The 18716-nt window shown below is 35.4% G+C and overlaps 1 protein-coding gene across 1 annotated transcript in view; it reads left to right on the top strand.

Moving 5' to 3' along the window:
* TMEM135 (transmembrane protein 135) overlaps nt 1–18716 on the top strand; it is a 347914-nt gene that overhangs the window by 231448 nt on the left and 97750 nt on the right. The window contains exon 6 of the mRNA XM_036747191.1: nt 5234–5280. Coding sequence (XP_036603086.1) covers nt 5234–5280 — 47 coding nt within the window. The remainder of the gene's footprint in view (nt 1–5233; nt 5281–18716) is intronic.

Raw genomic sequence — 18716 nt, 5'->3', positions numbered from 1 at the left:
CTTGTAAGAATTAGTCCCACCTATGTGTGTGTGAGTGACATATGATGCTCCTGTTACATGGGTGAATCACCCATATATACTGCCTTTCAAATGAATAGTGTTGAAAATATTTTCAGTATGGATAGTGTGTCTGAATTGCTAAGGTTCTTTTCTCAAGGCTTTTTATTAGGTCTGAATGGATACTCACACATGTGGAACTCAGCTGGACGGCAGCTGTTGGCTTCTTGACAGTAGCTGCCTGAAGCAGTGAATGCTGTCTTCCTAGTCAAATATAGTAAGAAACAATATGAAAGTTTCTTAAAATATAAAGCTATTTAGTAAAGCTATGCTGTGTTTGTAGTGGCACTGCTGTTGCCTATTGAAACTACTTTAGATAACATTTTTTAAAGAGTCGTCTGGGCTGGGGAGTAATGCCTTAGGCCTGCTTCTCATTCCTACTTGAGGTTAATATGAATGTCACTGTTCGGGTGAGGATAAGGTTCCCCATCATTTATCTGTATGTAACTGGAATGCTCCATCTAGATGACTTAGCTACTTTGCCCTGCTGAAAACACAATATTTTTTCAGCTTCTCTGTGCTCTGAATTTTACGTAGCCTCCCTCACCACCTCCCCCAGCTGCTAAATGACATGCACGTTTTTTTTTTTTGGCTGAATTGCATTTTGTTACATTAAGTAAAGGATTGGGATGCTCACATCAGTTATGTAAGCCCATTTCCAAATTGGACAACAGTAAACTCATATTTTGGTATTGAACCAAGAAGGCCATATGCATATAGGATTTTCAGGTAATTATGTTTGTTAGCTAACTTTTTTGATACCTTAACATTTTTTTAAGTTGGATATGCCTTTTCTCAATTGATTAAAATTCTATATACATTCTCAAGGCTACTTAGTTTTCCCACTGCACTAGATTAGGGTCCATGCTTGTATCCTGACCCTTTAAATCAACAAGATCTAGTTCAGTTTCTGATTCATTAGTTGGAATGTCTTGGGTTGCTTTTGAACTGATCCATTGGTTAAAACTTTCCTAGGTTGTAGGAAAGATTAAAGGATAAAGTGGAGGGTGCTATAGAGATTATACCCTCCTCAAATAAGCACCAAGGATTGGACCCAAATTTAACAATAATAAAAGCTTCCCTGGTCCTTTTATCTTTCTCCAGCTTTTCCATTCCCTTTTTGTTTTTAGTCACTTTCCATACCTCCTTTCAGTCTCTTCCTCCGCCCAAGCAGTGATTCCTTTCCTCAACTTTCTTGGCTCTTCCTTTCTCTTTAAACAGTTACCTTCTCCTTCTGTTTTTTGAGATGTATTTTAATGACTTGTCCAAAACAAACAAAAGAGATGGCAAAGGAAGAGGAACAAAGGAAAAAAAAATGTAGTTGAATATTACTGCAGCTTTTAAATACAGATCGTTGACTAACCTTTAACTTCAATAAATTTCTGCTCCTGTCTGCTTTGTGTTTTACTTGTTTATGGGTTTTGCTTTTTTATTAATACTAGATTTTCCATCTACCTTCTTATCTATTCTTTTTTCCTTGAGAAGTCATTTTAAAGTATTTAAATGATTTTTTTTAAAACAAAATCTACCCTTAGGATTTGAAATTGTATAAAGATTCTATGTTCTGTGTTATATGCATTAATTACTAGGCATTTACATAACCTTGGTGTCTGTGAATGGCTGTCTACCTTTCAGTAATTTAATTTTAGGTGCTTGTGATATAGCTTAACTACTTTCCATAAAAGGTCAGGATTTTGAAAATATAGCCTTTTCAACCATTTACCTGACATTTCTGTTTCTACAACTGGAAAAAAACTTAATGTTAATATGTTGCCAAGCTCTGCTTGTTGATCCTTTGGCATAAATCAAAAAAGGTGAACCATATAAGGAAAAATTGTGGGAGCACATTTCATTCAGTTAGAACAACCAATTTTCTTCATCTGATTTTCACAATCCTAATATTTCTTTAATATAATTTTGTTATATATTGAAAAATTGGCAGTAAAGTATGCTTTTCTTCTTGTTGGTTATTATTATTCTTTTGAATATTGGGAGGTAAAAGAATTTCAATTTTAGCAAAACTTTCCTAACGTTAAATGTAAGGACCTTAAAAAAAAAACCCAGACTTTATATTGACTAGATTTGGATTATGTTCAGTTTTTTTTAAATTAAGTAGCCATACAATCCTCTAATTAACTTGAGAATAGCCATTGATCTGATTATACATGCTCTGAAACAGATAAATATAGACCTAATAAAGTTTTCTGGTGTGTAATATGACATGTAATACACAATCTAAGTTTCAGTGACTTTTTTCATCTACTTTCTGAAGTGGATTCAATTGATATCTTTTCTGATTACTCCCAAATCTATATGTTCAGCTCTTATCTCTCTTGTGCTCCTGAATCTCCGGCTGGACATATTTATCTAGATTAGGTATCTCCTGCTCAACATGCATAACAGAATTCATTATCTACCTAAAACCATGTCTCCTCCCAAATTTCCCTTTTTCTTTTGAGGGTACTACTAGTCTTCTAGTCACACAGGTTTATAAGATTCTTCACTCTTTCTCCCTATGCCCATCCAGTCAATTACCAAGTCTTATTGATTCTACTATTTCAAAATCTTTCATATCCCTTTCTCTCTACTTATACCATAATCACCCTATTTAAGATACTCATCATCTTTCTCTTGAACTATTTTAATGATCTCCTAATTGCTCTTCCTGGCTCCAGTCTGGGAGGGAAGCCTCACCAATCCATCTTCCACACAGTTCACAAATTGGTATTCTTAATGCATAGGTTTGGCCATGTTATTCCTCTGTTTAAGAAGCTTCAGTGACTTCCTGTTCTCTTGGGATACTTTCATGGGGACATTTGGAGGCCTTCACAGACTGCCTCATTTATCTTTCCAGATTGATTTCATATTACTCCTCTCCATAAACTATGCTTCTACTAAACTGCCCTCCTGTTACTTGTACATGATGTTCTGTCTCCCTCTTTTGTATCTTTGAACAATCCATCTCCTTCATCTGAATTGTTCACCTTCCTCAACTTCACCTCTTGTATCCACTTCAAGGCTCAGCTCAAGTTCCACATACTTTGAGAGATCTGTCCTCACCCCCACACACTTGTAGATGTCCCTTCCTTTCAAAATATCACTGTCCTTTATTCGAGATATATCATGTATGTACTTATCTGTAGACATGTATGACGTTTAGCTCCTTGACGGCAGGCATGGGTTCATTTTTGTCTTTGTATTCCTACCACGTGGTACAACATCTAGGAATTTGCAAAATAGTTTAATGTCTTAAGTAAAGGCCAGAATTATCTTCCATTTTAAATTCATATTGAAGTACTAGAACTTCATATTATCATTATCATTTAAAAGAAAATCAAGACCTTAACCTATTTTGATAGCCAAGTTCTGAATAAAGTTACTTCCTTTCTCTCTGGAAATTTAGAGTCTGCTATGTTCTGTAGTTCAGCCAAACCTAAATAATAACAGTTGAACAAGCCCTGAATTTTGTACATTAAACAACATATGAATAATCTGTGCAAGTATGGGATAGTGGATGTATACCAGGTCTCAGAATGAACAGAAGTGGACTCAGATGCTCTCTTTGACAGATACTGATTGTATGATTTTGGCTTAGTTGCTTCACTTTCAGTATCCCAGGCAACTCTGTAAAGACTTCAGATTTCTGCATTTGTAAATCTGCATAGCTAGAGTGTCCTCCCCATCAATTCCTTATAGCAATGAAATGGAAAGTTCATACAGAGGGGTTTTAATAACACAGAAATCAAGAAGATCCATGTTCAGATACTGTCCCTTCTACTTACTGCCTTTTTAAATTTGGGCAGATTTCTTAATCTCTCTGGGTTTTAGTTTCTTGTCTGCAAAATGAAGAAGTTGTTCTAAGGCAGGAGTTGTTAAACTTTTTATATCCTGACCCCCCCCTTTGGCATTCTGGTGAAATATGTGGGTCCATTCTCAGAATAATGTTTTAAAATGCATAAAATAAAATATATATGATTACAAAGGAAACAAATCATATTGAAATACAAGTACAGTTATCAAAGTATTAAGCAAACAACTTCATGAACCCCGAGTTAAGGACCTCTGCTCTAAGGGATATATAATGGCCCTTCTTAGCTCTAAGTCCTATGATTTCATGATCTTCCAGTTAAGGAGAGAAGTGGGGAGCTATTTGATTAAAAGAAGAGGGATTGATGAGTTGGGGAAAGGACATAGTAGTTTTTTGAGGTGTGCTTTGGGAGAAAAAAAAGGGCTAGAGGTCAGAGAAAGCTGAGAAATCTAGGGGTTGAGTAGTAGACCCACTATGATGTAATGGAAAGACTCTTGGAACTGGAGTCAGAGGACCTAGATGTAATGTAATCACTCCTACTTACTTACCAATGCGACCTTGGACAAATCACTTAATTTCCTTGGGCCTCTCTTTTCTCTTAAAATGGAAATATTGTACTTAATTGTCTCTAAGGTTCTTGTTAGCTCTAAATTCTTTAAATTGTGCGACTAGTATCAGTCACTTGGTCTTTTTTTTATTACAACTTAAAAAGGCATCTAGATCATGTTTTAATTGTTTTGGGTCAAAAAACAAAACAATACTGTAATTATAGCCTTTGACAAATATGGTCCAGAGTCAGTAGTATTCCAGATTCACATGAATGTAAGCTCTTGAATGTGTGTGATTGTGATAAGAAGTTGAAAGGTATTCGTATGGTATGACTCCAGTTCTTTGTTATTGGACTGGGTGAGACTTATTTTTTTTTATGTAATTCTTACATGCTATGGTGATGACAGCAGTAGCACTGTATTTCCTGAGAGTTATACAAACACTATTGCAGGAAACAATGTATTATTAATTCATCATTTCCTTCATACTTTTTGGGAACAGAAGGGTGCTTTTCAGTCAAATGAACATCACTTATTGGGCTGCTTTATAGCTATTACATTGCATCTTGGCTTGGTGAATTATTATGCCTAACTTCACCTGACTGCTTTTAATTTACTCCCTATTTTCTATATATTTTAAGCTTGATAGATAGGAGAAAGAAAATAATGACAGTTTAAATAACTGTAGTCTGTAGTAAAATATAGAATCTAAATCTCTACCTAAAAATACTTAGACTTACTTAGTTTTTGAGAGATATTTAACTGATCATGTTCATGTGTGAACATTATTTGCAAATAATTTATTTTCTTCTGGTTTTAGGTCCTTTTATTCTGCATCACAGCTGCCATGTACATGTTCTTTTTCAGGTATGTTTTATTTATGATAAATTTTGCTATTTGTAATGCTTTAAAATACCAACCATTTCAGCTCGTCTCGTAACTTTACTTTATTTGTAAAACAAAAACATGTCAATTATTAGCAGTGTAGGAGATGGTAACATGGTAGAATGGAAAGCATATATTATTGGATTTGAAGATAGAGTTCATGAGTTTGAATTTGGGCTCTGTTACTTATGCCCTGTGTGATGTGGGCATAGTCACTTACCACCATTTATGAAAGATGAGCCTATATTTGATAATCTCTTAAGGTCCATTCCAGTTGTAAGGCCTGTGAACCTATTTTTATGTTCATTAGGATGTAGATATATGACATTAGTTCAATGTCCTTTTAGGAGAAGTTTTAGATAAAGCATATGCAAACTTCTTCTTTGCCCTTTCCTATTAATTTGTTTATTCTCTCCTCTGTGTATTACACACACATTTGAGAAGAAAATAAAACAACACACAATTTAGTTTCCCTAAATAATTTTCCGCTCTCTTATGCCTCTTCAATATGTGTATGGCATGTTTTTTTCTCTTACTAGGGCAAAATAAGGTGAATCCCTATTCTTCATAAAATGAAAGTAAGGATTGCAAAAAATAATTAATGAAGTATGATTTCTACACCTTCCATTATCCACGGAAAACCCTTTGGAGACCTGAAATAACATAATGTGTGAGAGTAAAGAACTGTTACAACAGATAAAGAAATACTACCTTAGGTTGGGGGTCGAAGAAGTGGGTTATCACTTGAATGTCTCAGCAGCTTTTTTCTCTCTAAGATTGCAAGCAGAGATGCTGTTCTTGGAACATTAAATATTTGGTTTAACACTGTTCAATTCTTAGAAATGAAATTTTCCCCCATGAAACTGACACACTTCTTTTCAGATGTTATTTATTGTCCTTACAAATAGTTCGGGAGACATTTATTTAGTCTGTCCATAACCATATGTTACACTAGGTATTTGGGTGTAAATATGTAGTCTAGATAAGATGTAGTCTTTTTCTTCTTGTAGCTAACAAACTACTGCAGGGATATGCCACACATAAATAACTATAATGTAAAATAATGCATGATAAATTAATAAAAGTGCAGAAAAAGTACTATGTGAGGTCTGAGGTCGGGGTGGGAGGAGGTGATTCCCAACTGGTAGTAGATGGCTGCAGTGAGTGAGATAGCAGGGAAATACAATCATGGATTGCTTAATGTTAGAGATGGCATATGAGTTGCACTTTTAAAAAGATAGTCAAGAATTTACCAGATAGAGGTAAAGAAGTCATTCTAGACACAAGGAATAACATGAGCAAAGTCACAGAGTTAGAAACTATATGGTGATGAATGAATAGTTCAGTTTGGCTAGAATATAGAGTTAGACACAAGAGAGTACTATGAGCTATGACTGGAACACAGACACAGCCTGGTGGCACCAGATTGTGAAATGCTTCAGGTGCCAGACTATGGATTTTGTACTCTATTAGTAGATAGTTGAAAACTGTGGAAGCATTTGAGCAAAATATTAAGACCAGCTCTATGCATATAAGGAAGATTAGTCTACAAATGTATAAAGAATAGGTTTGGAAAGGTGAAGGAGGTAAAGCAGGAGGACTTCAAAGTAGGTTTTTGGAAGAGTCCAGGTAGGTGTAGGCTCTATACTTGGGGAAGGTCAATTAGAATAGAGGGAATGGGCCAGATATGAGATATATTGTGGAGGTAGAATGAATGCAACTTGATAATAGATTAGAGAGAGACAGACATTTGGACAGACAGACAGAAAAGAGAAGTCAGAGAGAAAAATTATAGTTTGGGAGAAGAGAAAAGGGATGATGATTAAACCTGTGGAATAAGATGAGAATTAGAGAAAAGGCTGGTAGAAGATAAGGTTGTATATCTCAGAAGCCAAAGGAGGAGTGATTATCCAGAAAAAGGAGTTGGATATTTAGCTGTGTCATAAGATGAGAAAAGAGCAAGGGGAATGAAAATTGAAGAGGCCATTTGCTTTGACATTGGGCTCTGGTGACTTTTAAGAATGATATTAACATAATGGTGGCATTGGAAGCTACATTACAGAGGGTTGTGGGGAGAATGGGTGGGAAGGATGTGTAGACTTTGGAGATATTTCACTTTTAAAAATGTTTGGCAGTGAATGGGAGGAATCAGATGACTTGATAGCTAGAAAAGTTGGAAAAACCAATGGAAGTTTATTTAGGATTGGGGCAAAGTGAGCCTATGAGAAGAGGACTGTGAAGAAGATATTCAAGATACCTGAGAGAGAATGCATCACTGCTAGAGCAAGGTCTTAGAAGGAAGGAGATAAGGATTAAATAGAGGAATTAGTCTAATAAAGATTTATGGATATCTTAAGTAAAAGAGAGAGGCAAACATTCAACATTAACCTGTTACCAGGGCATCCATCTATCAATCAATTAACAAGAATTTATTAAGGGCCTTCTGTATGCCAGGGCCTTGTGCTAGGTGCCTAGGATACAAATGTTTAGTGATCCCTTCCTTCAAGTGTCTTACATTGTACTCAACTGTGTAGGGTCGGGTTACTAGAGTTTGTAGTAGGAAAAAAGAACAGTCAGGGAGTTAACATAGTCTTAGGATACATGGAGAGGCACAGAGGGAGGTAATGGTACTGCTTTACCATGGCCAGATCATGCCTAGAGTACTGGGGTTGGTTCTGAGTACCATATTTTAGAAAAACATTGGTATATGCTGGATTTTGTCAATTCTAATTATCTAAAAAGAGTAGGTGGCTGAAATATCAGAGAGACTGTGCCATTGACAAACATAGGTAGAGAGGTAGGAGGGGAGAGGCAGTTGGGCCTTCAGGAGGGGATTATCTGTTAAAGAAAGCTTGCTTTTGTAAGTAATGAAGAGGAGCTCAACATCATCAGCTGCTAAGTGTGAGACTGCAGTTGTCAATTAGAAGAGTCCAATTTTCACATGGGCTCCCATTCATGGTACTCACTGCACCAATTTCAACAGTGCCTTCATAGATTTGTCACAGAATCATCATTTACTAAGGCTCAATCTTTGGGTGGTTTGTTTATCCAAAGAAACAAGAATAAATATATTTGCAACCAAGACATTAATTCAATCACTGTGTTTGGTGTTAGCTTTTGAACTTTTTTTTGCCCTCTTAAGTCAGCCTACCAAAATCTTTTAAGAGGTTACCTCCTGTAGTCTGGCAAACCCCAGCAAAATTTTTTGAAGTTGCTTGTTTCAATTTTTAATTAATTTGCCTTTTGGAAGAAGGACTTCATGAAAATATGAATGAAATGGGTCTGGGTGTTTTTTCTGATAAAGAAGTAGACTAAAAACAAAAATAATATATAAAGTTTTGAGATACATGGAATCTTAAATTCAGAAGGATGGTAAAGGGATTGTATTTTATGTCAGTCACTAGTGACTAAACATCATTGCAGCTGTTCAGTGGTCTCTGAAATTTTATAGTCTTATCTCCTCTTAATGAATATGTCTCCATTACCAAATAGTCTATTATTACTCTTGCATTTTCAATTATAGAAGGAAGGGTCAGGAATAAAATGACCCTTTGGTCTCAGCTATCTTTAAGAGTCTCTCTGCTGGTTATGCTCAGGAACTTTCTTGGGATAATGTCAAAAACATTCACATTATTTGGATTTGTGCTTTTTCTAATCAGGATGATTTTTTAAAAGGTCAGGAAGGGAAATTTTATTTGGGAAGTAATAGAAAATTAGATTATGTCATATGTTTACTGTACTTTATGTTAAGTTATTAAAGAGCAAAGTTCACAATACCAAGGTCAGTAAATTAAATGCGTTGTTTAATGCCATTATTTTTATAGCATGTCTTTACTGAGTCAAACTATTTAGAACTAGGAGGACCCTTATAGATTATACCATCTAGCCAATTCTTTTGTCTAAACTAATGACAATTAGATTTGAACCCAGGTCCTTGAATTCAAAATCTGCTGCTACTATCACCGTACTACATTGCCTTTATGTGACTGACATTATTTTAGTCCTTCTGGATCATGTAAAGTGTTTTGGATTTTTAATTTATATGTGTAAGATATTTGTAATATTGAAATTAAGGCATTGAGATTAAGAAATTATATTCTGAAAACTGTTGTCATGTATTTAATTTCAGTGTAGCAATTATTTATTTAATCACTTGCCATGAGGAAGTCATCATGATAGAAGTTTAAGATATAGAGGAAAAATTATCTCAGAATCTCTTAAAATCAAAGAATTTGTTATCTAATAGAGGATTACAATCTAAGTAGGACAGAAAATAGATAGAACTAATGTGATCTATGAAAATAAAAGATAGATAGCAGATCACTACATGAGATCAGGAAACATGAACCTTGTATGAGTACAAATATAGAATGAGAACGAAGCCTACCGTAACAAATGTGTTCTGATGCAAAGCTACAAAATATTTACCCCAGTTTGCCGGAAATTGTTTTCTTGTTACGGTCACAAAATGCTTCTTCATAATAACTTTAAAATGTTTTTCAAAAGGCCCAGTACTGTGTACATAGTTATTTAAAATGTTATCTCCTTCCACTAGGTTGTAAGCTCCTTGAGAGCAGGACTGTTTTGCCTTAATTCTATCCCATCATTTAGCACAGTGCCTGGGATATAGTAGGTATTTGATAAATGCTTGTTGACTTGGTGCTCATATTACTGTCTTTGTGATTAAAGGTTCCATGAGAAGGTAACAGTTCTCATCCTGGCACTTAGGGTTAGGAAGTTCTCTGGCTCATGATGGAGAGAGCCCTAGGGAAGTTTAGAGTTTGGCAACAGGAGAGGATCCTCAGATATATCTTCAGTGGGCATTGGGTTGTGTTTGATGAGTTCTTGGTAGTTGTTACTAGGGAATCTCTCAGAGGTTTCACATCCTAGGGTTCTTACCAACAGATCCTAGGGCAGAGTTGTAGGGGTGGGAGTGAGGGGAGAGAGGAACCTCAAGCATCGCCAAAAGAATCTTAAAATGATGTGGCAACTAGGAGGGGCCTTGGGTCAAAGTCCCCAGTCTTGTGACCATTGTCCTTAGGGGACCCTTGTTGTCCAGGGCCCCTAAAATGTTTTCAGTCAGTTGGTCCTTGGGAACAAGGTTCTGGATTGTGGTTGGTGCATCCTGGAAGGTTGGTGGGTTGGAAGGGACCTCAAAATCTATGAATCCTATGATAAAATCTAAGCTCCTTAAGGCCAAAGACTTTCATTTTGTCTTTATATACTTCACACCTAGCTTATTGGATTGCTTCTCTAAGAAACCTAACACTTGCTCTAAATTATTAATGTCCTTGACAAGGTTTGGTTTAAATAAATCCCAGAGAAAGATTTTTGCAAAAAATAAACCATTATAAAGTGTTGCCATCCCCAAAACACTATGATGTGCAGGCCAGATCCTTCTGTGAAACAGGACAGTGTCTTCCTTCAGAATAGTTCACACCACTTGGTCAGGCAAAGGCTGGCAGAACAGTTGATCCTTATGGTTGTACTTCAGAGTAAGTGCAGGAATTTGACACAATGTTTGTTCAAAAATATTTTAGAAATTCAATGCTTAAGTAGGGGAAGATATCAGCTTAAGTCCAAAATGGTATTTTATATCTAGCTTTTAAGCTTGCTTTGAGGAGAGGTAAATGACAAAGTTTACATATGGTGAAAGGGATTGTACTGTAGCGGCAAAAAATATTATCAGAGAAGAAAGGAAAGCGAAAATTAGTTTCATTGAAGAGAAATTTGGGAATAGGTTGTTCTTTTGAAAGACAGTCCTTGAGATGTTAGGTTCAAACTTTTCTTCCTTAAAAAATTTTGTTGACCTCTTTTTTATATCACTATCATTTCCAAACATATACTCTCCTGCCCTTCTAAAAGGAGCTTTCCATTGAGGAAAGAATTAAAAAGAGGGAAAAAGAAATTAAATAAAACTAACCAATACATTAATTATCTCACAGTATATTTCATGCTATAAACCCATAGTTTATCCCTACTTCTGAAAAAGAAGGGAAGGAGGTGTCCCCAAATGATTTTCTAAAACTGACAGATCATGAAGAGTATTAATTATCTATATATAAAGTACAGTAATCTTAGTATTTTGAATTTCAACTCAAGGGTCAGTGTCTAGTATTGTAAGGCTTCTCAGGAAATCTGTCCCCAGATTTCTATAAAGAGGGAAAGATTTTGCAAACTATGGGAAGAGTATGACTCTGTCATTGTGTTTCTTTTTTTTTTTAAAGTATGGTGAGTAGATACTACCTTCACATCCCTCCTCATCACCCCTGTCTTGGGCATTCTCCTTAACAATCCCAGGTCTCTGTTTAGTTACTTCATCAGTGTGTAACAGAAGTGTCATAATTGACAGCTGGGCATAGAACATGGTTTGCTGTTAAGTAATTAAAACCAGACATAAAACCAGGACTGAGAAAAAATGGGAAAGATACCTAAGGACAGTGTTGTTTATTGGGTTTTATTTTTGTTTTAGAGAAAGATATTTTATGTGGATAATAGTTATGTAAACATTTTAGGGAAAATAAAAAGCAACATGGTGAAATGGATAGAATAATGGTCTTAAAGTCAATAAGATTCTTCCTATGCAGTCTTTTTTTAAATGCTGACATATCAGAATCACTTCATAGTTTTCCATTGATATATAAAGCAGATATTTTATGGAAATAAGCTTTCACAGTTATCCAGAAAGTTATATTAGACCATTTTAAGCTTAGTATGTTTATTTTGAGCAGTTTTGCATCCAGCTATCATTCAGAGCATTCAATCATACATGCTTTAAATGTCAAAACCTTGGGCCCTATTAAGTTGAATTATTGTAGACTCATAGATCTAGAACTTGTCTCAAAGCATTAATTAATTAGTGATCAGTTCTAGTTCTTGAGAAAAGAGAAAGCAGCACAATTTCCTTTGCTCAGTAGAGGTGGGGGCTTTAAATGGGATATTTTGCACATACTCTTTGCTTTGCCTGTTAGCTTTTACTTTTTTTTTTAAGGTTTTTGTTGATATTTTTGCGTTTTCTTTCTCTCTCTCTCTCTCTATTTTTTTTTTGGTTACCAGAAAAGCTTAAATGATGAAGGTGTAGATATTTGGGAAATTATTCTGATGTTAAAGATAAAAGTGCACATTAATTGGAAAAATAAAAGATGAATGGCATTACAAAGTGTGACAATGTCTTCAATGTAATTACAATAAGTAGATAGAAACTCTCCACATACCTCTAGAAAATCCAACAATTTGCTCAGAGTTATATAGTTAAAGTCCCAGACTGGTTGTCAAGGTAATTAATCCTGAGACTATATAGGGCTATTTCACAAAAGATGTCTTAATTCATTGGCTCTAAACATTGGAAAAGCTGCCTTTAAATTTACAAACCACTATAAACTCAAAAATTATTTGCTATATTATGACAGACTTTCAGGGGGAAGGGATATATTTAGCAATCTCTTCTTTGGATCAAGTCCAAGAAATGGATTTTGTTGTTGTTGTTGCAGGGTACACATTTTGCAGTAATTATTAGGTCAGGGAGCCTGACATCTTTGCAAGCTGGATAACCATTAATGGATTCCTTAGTATTTTTAGAATTATTTCAAAACTCAAGGTAATAGAAAGAAAATGAGAAAGGCCTGGCCTTCATACTGCCTTGGGTTCAAGTGAAAAGCCTTTTGTTTCTTAACAGAAAATTATTCAAATTATTCTAAGGCTTGATACAGCAAAACACCTTTATATTGAGATTTGAATTTTGGGAAATCTTAGTCTAGAGGCTGCAGAAAGGTTTTAGTGTAAGATTTTCTATGTCTGGCAAAAATTTGAAAAAAAATTATCTGACTTATAGAGTACTTTTATATTCTTCAGAATATTTAAATGTCTTTGAAATTAGTATAAATCTGGGCTCACCTGCCCAAGTCCTCTGAGGACAGCTGGCTGCTTTTCCTCTCAGTGTTTTAAGGGTAATCTTTGGGTCTTGGGGTATGGTTTTTCTATTTCTATATAGCCCACAAGTCTCTTGGTGTGCTTTCTCCATTGATTATCAGTTGGTATCAATTAACCAGATAGATTTTATTAACTTTTAGCAAAGGGTATTTACTAAGATGCTATAGTAAAAAACATTTGGTACAAAATATCCTACCAAAGCAGGAGCATGCATTCCCCCAGTATATACACTGGAGCTCAGAGAGTATATGTGACAAAGGGGTAATGCAGGTCTGGAAGTCCTTTGTGGGATTCTCATGAAGTTCCCCTAAAGCATGGGATAGCTTTCTGATGGACTTTCTGTAGAGTCTTGAAGCTACCTTTCCTCAGTATGTTGTCAGCTCTTCCAAGGATGCTGCTAGGATACCTGCGGCAAGTCTAAAATCTTTTTACCTTTTGAAGTTCACATGGTCTTCTTCTAATTACAAGGGATGGGAAGGAGAAAGGGGACTCTTTCTCTATCCACTCCCTCCCCCCCCAAATGATTTCCTCTCAGGAAGTGCTAGACTGCTCTCTCCTTTAGTTTAGCCTTTCACCAAGGTGCTCAGACTATGAACTGGCTTAGTATTTTATACAAAGGGCCTATATATTTTATACAAAGATGCCTATAGGGCATCGCTGAATCTCCTTAACTAACCCCCACATATTTCACATATTTCCTCTGTAGTCATTTGATTCCATCCATTGGTTTTCATTCCTTTCAAATTGGTCAGGGACTTTTGGTTGATTAATTGACTCATATAATAAAGGTATTCTCACATGATTAAGCTACTTTGGTAGAGTGATTAATTCAATCCGTTCCTCCCTTTACACTAGCTTAAGCTGTTGCTGAAGCTGTGAATTGGGTCTGTTTTTTTGAAACTCATGAGCTATAACATTGTTCATATTCTTTGATCCAATGAAACTACTGCTGGATTCTACTAGGTTGGAGTTAAAAGACCTATGTATATTAAAAAAAAATAGTCACCATTGCTACACTATTGATAATGGCAAAAACAAATTGTTCAATAAACTGTTAAACAGCTGGGGAATAGCTGAACCAGTTATATTACATTAATATAATTTAGTGTAATTGTACTGCAAGGAAATATGTGTGTGTATAAATTTAAAGAAATATAGGGATACTTACATGAAGTAATGCAGACTGGGGAAAAACGAACCAGAATGACCACAGTCATGTAAAGATAAGAGCCTCAAAACATGGCTAAATGCCCAGAAGTCAAGTTCAGAAGGTGTCATAAAAACAATCTTAGTTTGTTATTACTTCTGTTTAACAGTCACATCTTTTTCTTTTAATAATCCATAATTAAGCTTATTATTGCATTTAAAAATAGTTTATTAATGCATTTATGTTATATTCACTTCCTAATAATTCTCTTTCTGACCATAGTCTTATGTGTTACAGAAACATGGAATGTATAATTTTCTCATCCAGTATTTCACTCTCCCAATGTAGTCAGATAGCATTGTCAGGAATAAGGCTTCTCGACTTGGCCATTACATAGGTGTTAAGTGACTTTGTCAACTTACATGGGTAGAATTATAATCAGAATTTGAACCCAAGTCTTCCTGAAGCCAAACGTAGTACTCACACTACCTCTTTATAACAACCCCCCCCAAAGACACAAACATAACAGTTAAGTAAAACTGCCTGAGAGAGTAAATGAGAGTTACAGAATAAATGCCATCCCTATATCGAAAGAAAAGTACAGTCATCTGGAGGCAATATTGAGCATTACACTTGATATGAAGAAGCAGGTACATAGAAGTTAAGTGACATGGCAGCAATTTCATGGCAGACTAGAAATTAGAACCCAGCTCTCATGACACTCAGTCTGGTGCTTTTTTTTTTTAATGTTTTGCCACCTCAACTGAACTTTGACTTGCAAATAGTTGGTGTTCTCTGAGTATTGTTATTTGCCTGATATCTAAGTGCCAGTCTAAATATTTAAAATCCATACTTTTTTTAAACTATGTTTTTTGTGATATTTTTGTATTAGTATTATGGTACTTTTGGGGTGGGGGGAGTCATTGAACTGAACTGATCATTTCACTAGCTTTCTTTCATATACAGGGACAATGTAGTAAAAGTTGATTTTCAATATTTATTATATCCAGGTATCTCTAGGAATAGAAGATATAAATTTAAAGTATCTGAAATGTGTTGAAATTCTCCCTTAATTCAATATATACTCTCTCCCAATTTATAATTCTCAGTTTAGTTCAGCAGATATTTATTAGATATCATCTGTGTTCAAGGCACTATGCTGACTGATAGGTATTTTTTTTTCAACTTTAACTGTCAGGTAGCACTGGAGGGAGAAGATAGACACACAGATGATGGTGCTCTAAGGTTGCAGTGATAAGTGCAAAGGAAAGGGCCAACCACAATGCTGTAAGTGGCATACCTGCATGTTCTTTTTCATGGCTTAAGCCAGAGAAGATGTACACCACCTACAGAGAAGCTGTGCAGAAATTATAGCAGTAAAGAAGACTGAGAATATATTTTCCACCATTATCAGTTTTCAGCACAGATTCTATTTCAGATATGTGACTGAGTCAGTGAACCAAAGGTGTTTACCTGCAAGGTGAGCTAGTAGAAATGGGAGAAGCTTTTAAGTTCTAAAGTTTCAGCTGTCTCTTTCCAGAGCCATCCCTGGAGGAAGGAAAAGTGGGTCTCCTCCCCTTTTTAAAGTTTCCTCTGTCACACCACGCCTCTTTCCTGGTAGGGCATTGATGGGGACTGTGCTTTGGCTGTTTATCATGTTCCTGTCATCCTTAAAATGCCGAATAAAAGGGGGAGGGGGAGAATAGCTTTTGGTTCTCAGGCCTTGGAGAATAAGTTGCTTGTAGTTGTGTGGGACCTCTGTATCCCAGCTGCCCTGGAATGCTTTCTGAAGTGATTTGATCACCAACAATGTGGTACATAACCCTTATGATTTTGAGCTCCTAAGGCACTGTTTAGAATAAGGCTGATATTACAAATCAGATGATGGAAAAGCAATCGAGCTTCACGGATTTGATTTCTCTCTTTGATCCTGTCACAAAAGCTCTAAGCTCTTAGGTTGGAAACAGTTGCAGCCTTAACTTCCAGCTATTTTCAGTCGTTGGGAAGAACAGCTTGCATTTGGTCATTCTATTTTATTATATTTCTGAGCTGTTTTTGATATGGTTGGTTCTCATTAATATTTATAAAAGAAGTGATATTGTCCTCCTTTTCCAAAGGTCTTAAAACTATCAGCTATTTCTGTCTCTCAAGAAAAAGTGACTCATCAACTTGTCAGACTTTGGAAGGAGGTTTGTTGGTGTAGGCAAAGAAATGTTTGATTATTTTTTCTTCACTTTTGTCTGTATTTCTATTCTCCTTGTGGCTGGAGTTTGGGAAAGTCTTGGGAAAGTTCTCTTGCCTTTTTATGATGTATAACAATTCTATATTTGAATTAATGACAAAACACCAAATTATTAGAAAAAGGATCATAAAGAGGAAGTGTTAGAAGAATTATGCCAAACAAGACTTTATGAGTTGCGTAGCTGTATGCGTTAGACTCAGGAGGTTAAATTGTATTATTGGTGTTTACTTGTTCAGTGTAGGGATATATAAGGTTTTTCCAGTTATTTTTTTTACACAAAGCTTTTCATTATCTTTTAAAAGAAGGCGGGCCCAAGTTTTAAAGAAATTTTTTTTACTGTTCTTCTTAGATACTTGTAAAATCTGAAACAAGAGGCCTAATGAGAAAGGAAAAGCAGGTTTTTGTTTATCAGATGAGATATTTCTTTCTTTTCCCCAGGTCACTCATGTACAGCTTCATAAAATCAATGTTTATCAATTGAAAATATAGCATAATAGTGTTGTAAAGAAATCTTATAGTCAGAGAATTTGACTCTGCCCACTCAGTTAGCAATGCATTCCAGTGGCTCATAACTCTTAAAGAGTCAAAACATTCTTTCTGTCATCTACCCTAAGTTTCTGCTACTGCAGTGTAAGCTGATTACATCTTTTCTTATCCTCACTGGAAACAGAAAACAGCTGTTCATACAGTCTCTCCTCAGGTGCTCGAAGGTTGCTACTAAGTCCTAATAGCCTTCCCTAAACCAGCTTCCTTTAATTTTTCATCATATAGGCTGATAATGTGCTATTCCAGTGTCATATACAAATTGGAATTTAAAAGTAGGTCCATAAAGACATTTCTCAAATTTTAAATCACTGACCTTGGAATTTTTTGATCTACCAGCTCCTAGTTTATACTAGTGTACAAAAATCTAAGTGTTAGAGGGATCATATTGCTTTGGATGGATAATTTTGATACAGTCTCGGTCATAGGGACTAGAAATAAAATTGATATTCACAATTATGAAAGAAGAAGGGTCAAGTTATGAAAGATCTTTTATCACCATCAGTGTTAAAGGGCATTTATTAAGTACCTAATTGTGTTTTAGTCTTTAATATTAATTGCTATACGAAAGAAGTGATCCTTTCTGAAGCCTAAAATATGATACTGAAAGTTGACTTTAAACGACTAACATTTGCTTAAGTATTTCAGTGATTTTTATAGATAATAGAGGAATCCTTTGTTTTATAGAGCAACTTTCTTTCACTGTAATCTCTAAAGCAGATCCTCACTGACCTTTTTTAGATATATAGTTGGACCTATGCTTTTCCAAATGAAAATTTTCAAAAGTTGAAAACTAATGGCAAAAAAAGATCTCCCTGCTAGATGACAACATTGGGGACAATAATTAGAGTGCATTCTCCCCATTTGTTGTGCTTGATTCCCTGCCCTTTCAGCTCAAAGCATCTCACTGTTCTTTACCTCTGGAATTTCTTCTTTGTCTGGAGATCCCCTGATTCCACATTTAAATGTTTCTCCACTTAGCACCAGGTATCTCATACTATCTAATGTCAACAGTTTCACTCTTTGCTAATATAAGCCACTATCTAACGTGACATTGCACTTTGAAAATGACTTGAATTCAAGGCTCCAGATACTGAAAAATCATTTAATTGGTTCTTTGAGTATGAAAATTCTGTAAAACCAAATTTACTTCAAATGAGTTATACCTATACTAATCTTTCATAAAATCATATTCTTAAGAAGTGAGATGAGACTTTAGAAATAGCCAGTTGTAACTCTCTCATTTTTAAAGTGAGAAAACAGAAATGTAGAGAAGTTAAATGACTTGCCCAAGGTCACAAATAAATTAATATTAAAGCCAAACCTAAAACCCAAGTTTTTCTGACTCTCAGTTAAGTCAAACTAAGAAGTAAATATTTATACCTACAGATACATATCTTGATAGACATGTAAGAGATTCAGTGTAAAGAGTGGGTATGGTTGTTAGGTTGGGAAAAGCCTAGTGATGATGGGGATACCTGAGAAAAGTGTTGACTGAGGTAGAGCCACTAGTGAGGCATCATGGTGAAGTAAAAAAATGACCTGACTTGGCATCTG

This window comes from Trichosurus vulpecula, chromosome 2, assembly GCF_011100635.1.
Source record: "Trichosurus vulpecula isolate mTriVul1 chromosome 2, mTriVul1.pri, whole genome shotgun sequence".
Lineage (NCBI taxonomy): Eukaryota > Metazoa > Chordata > Mammalia > Diprotodontia > Phalangeridae > Trichosurus > Trichosurus vulpecula.
Note: the sequence above shows the minus strand (reverse complement) of the source record. Positions and strands in the feature narration are given on the sequence as shown.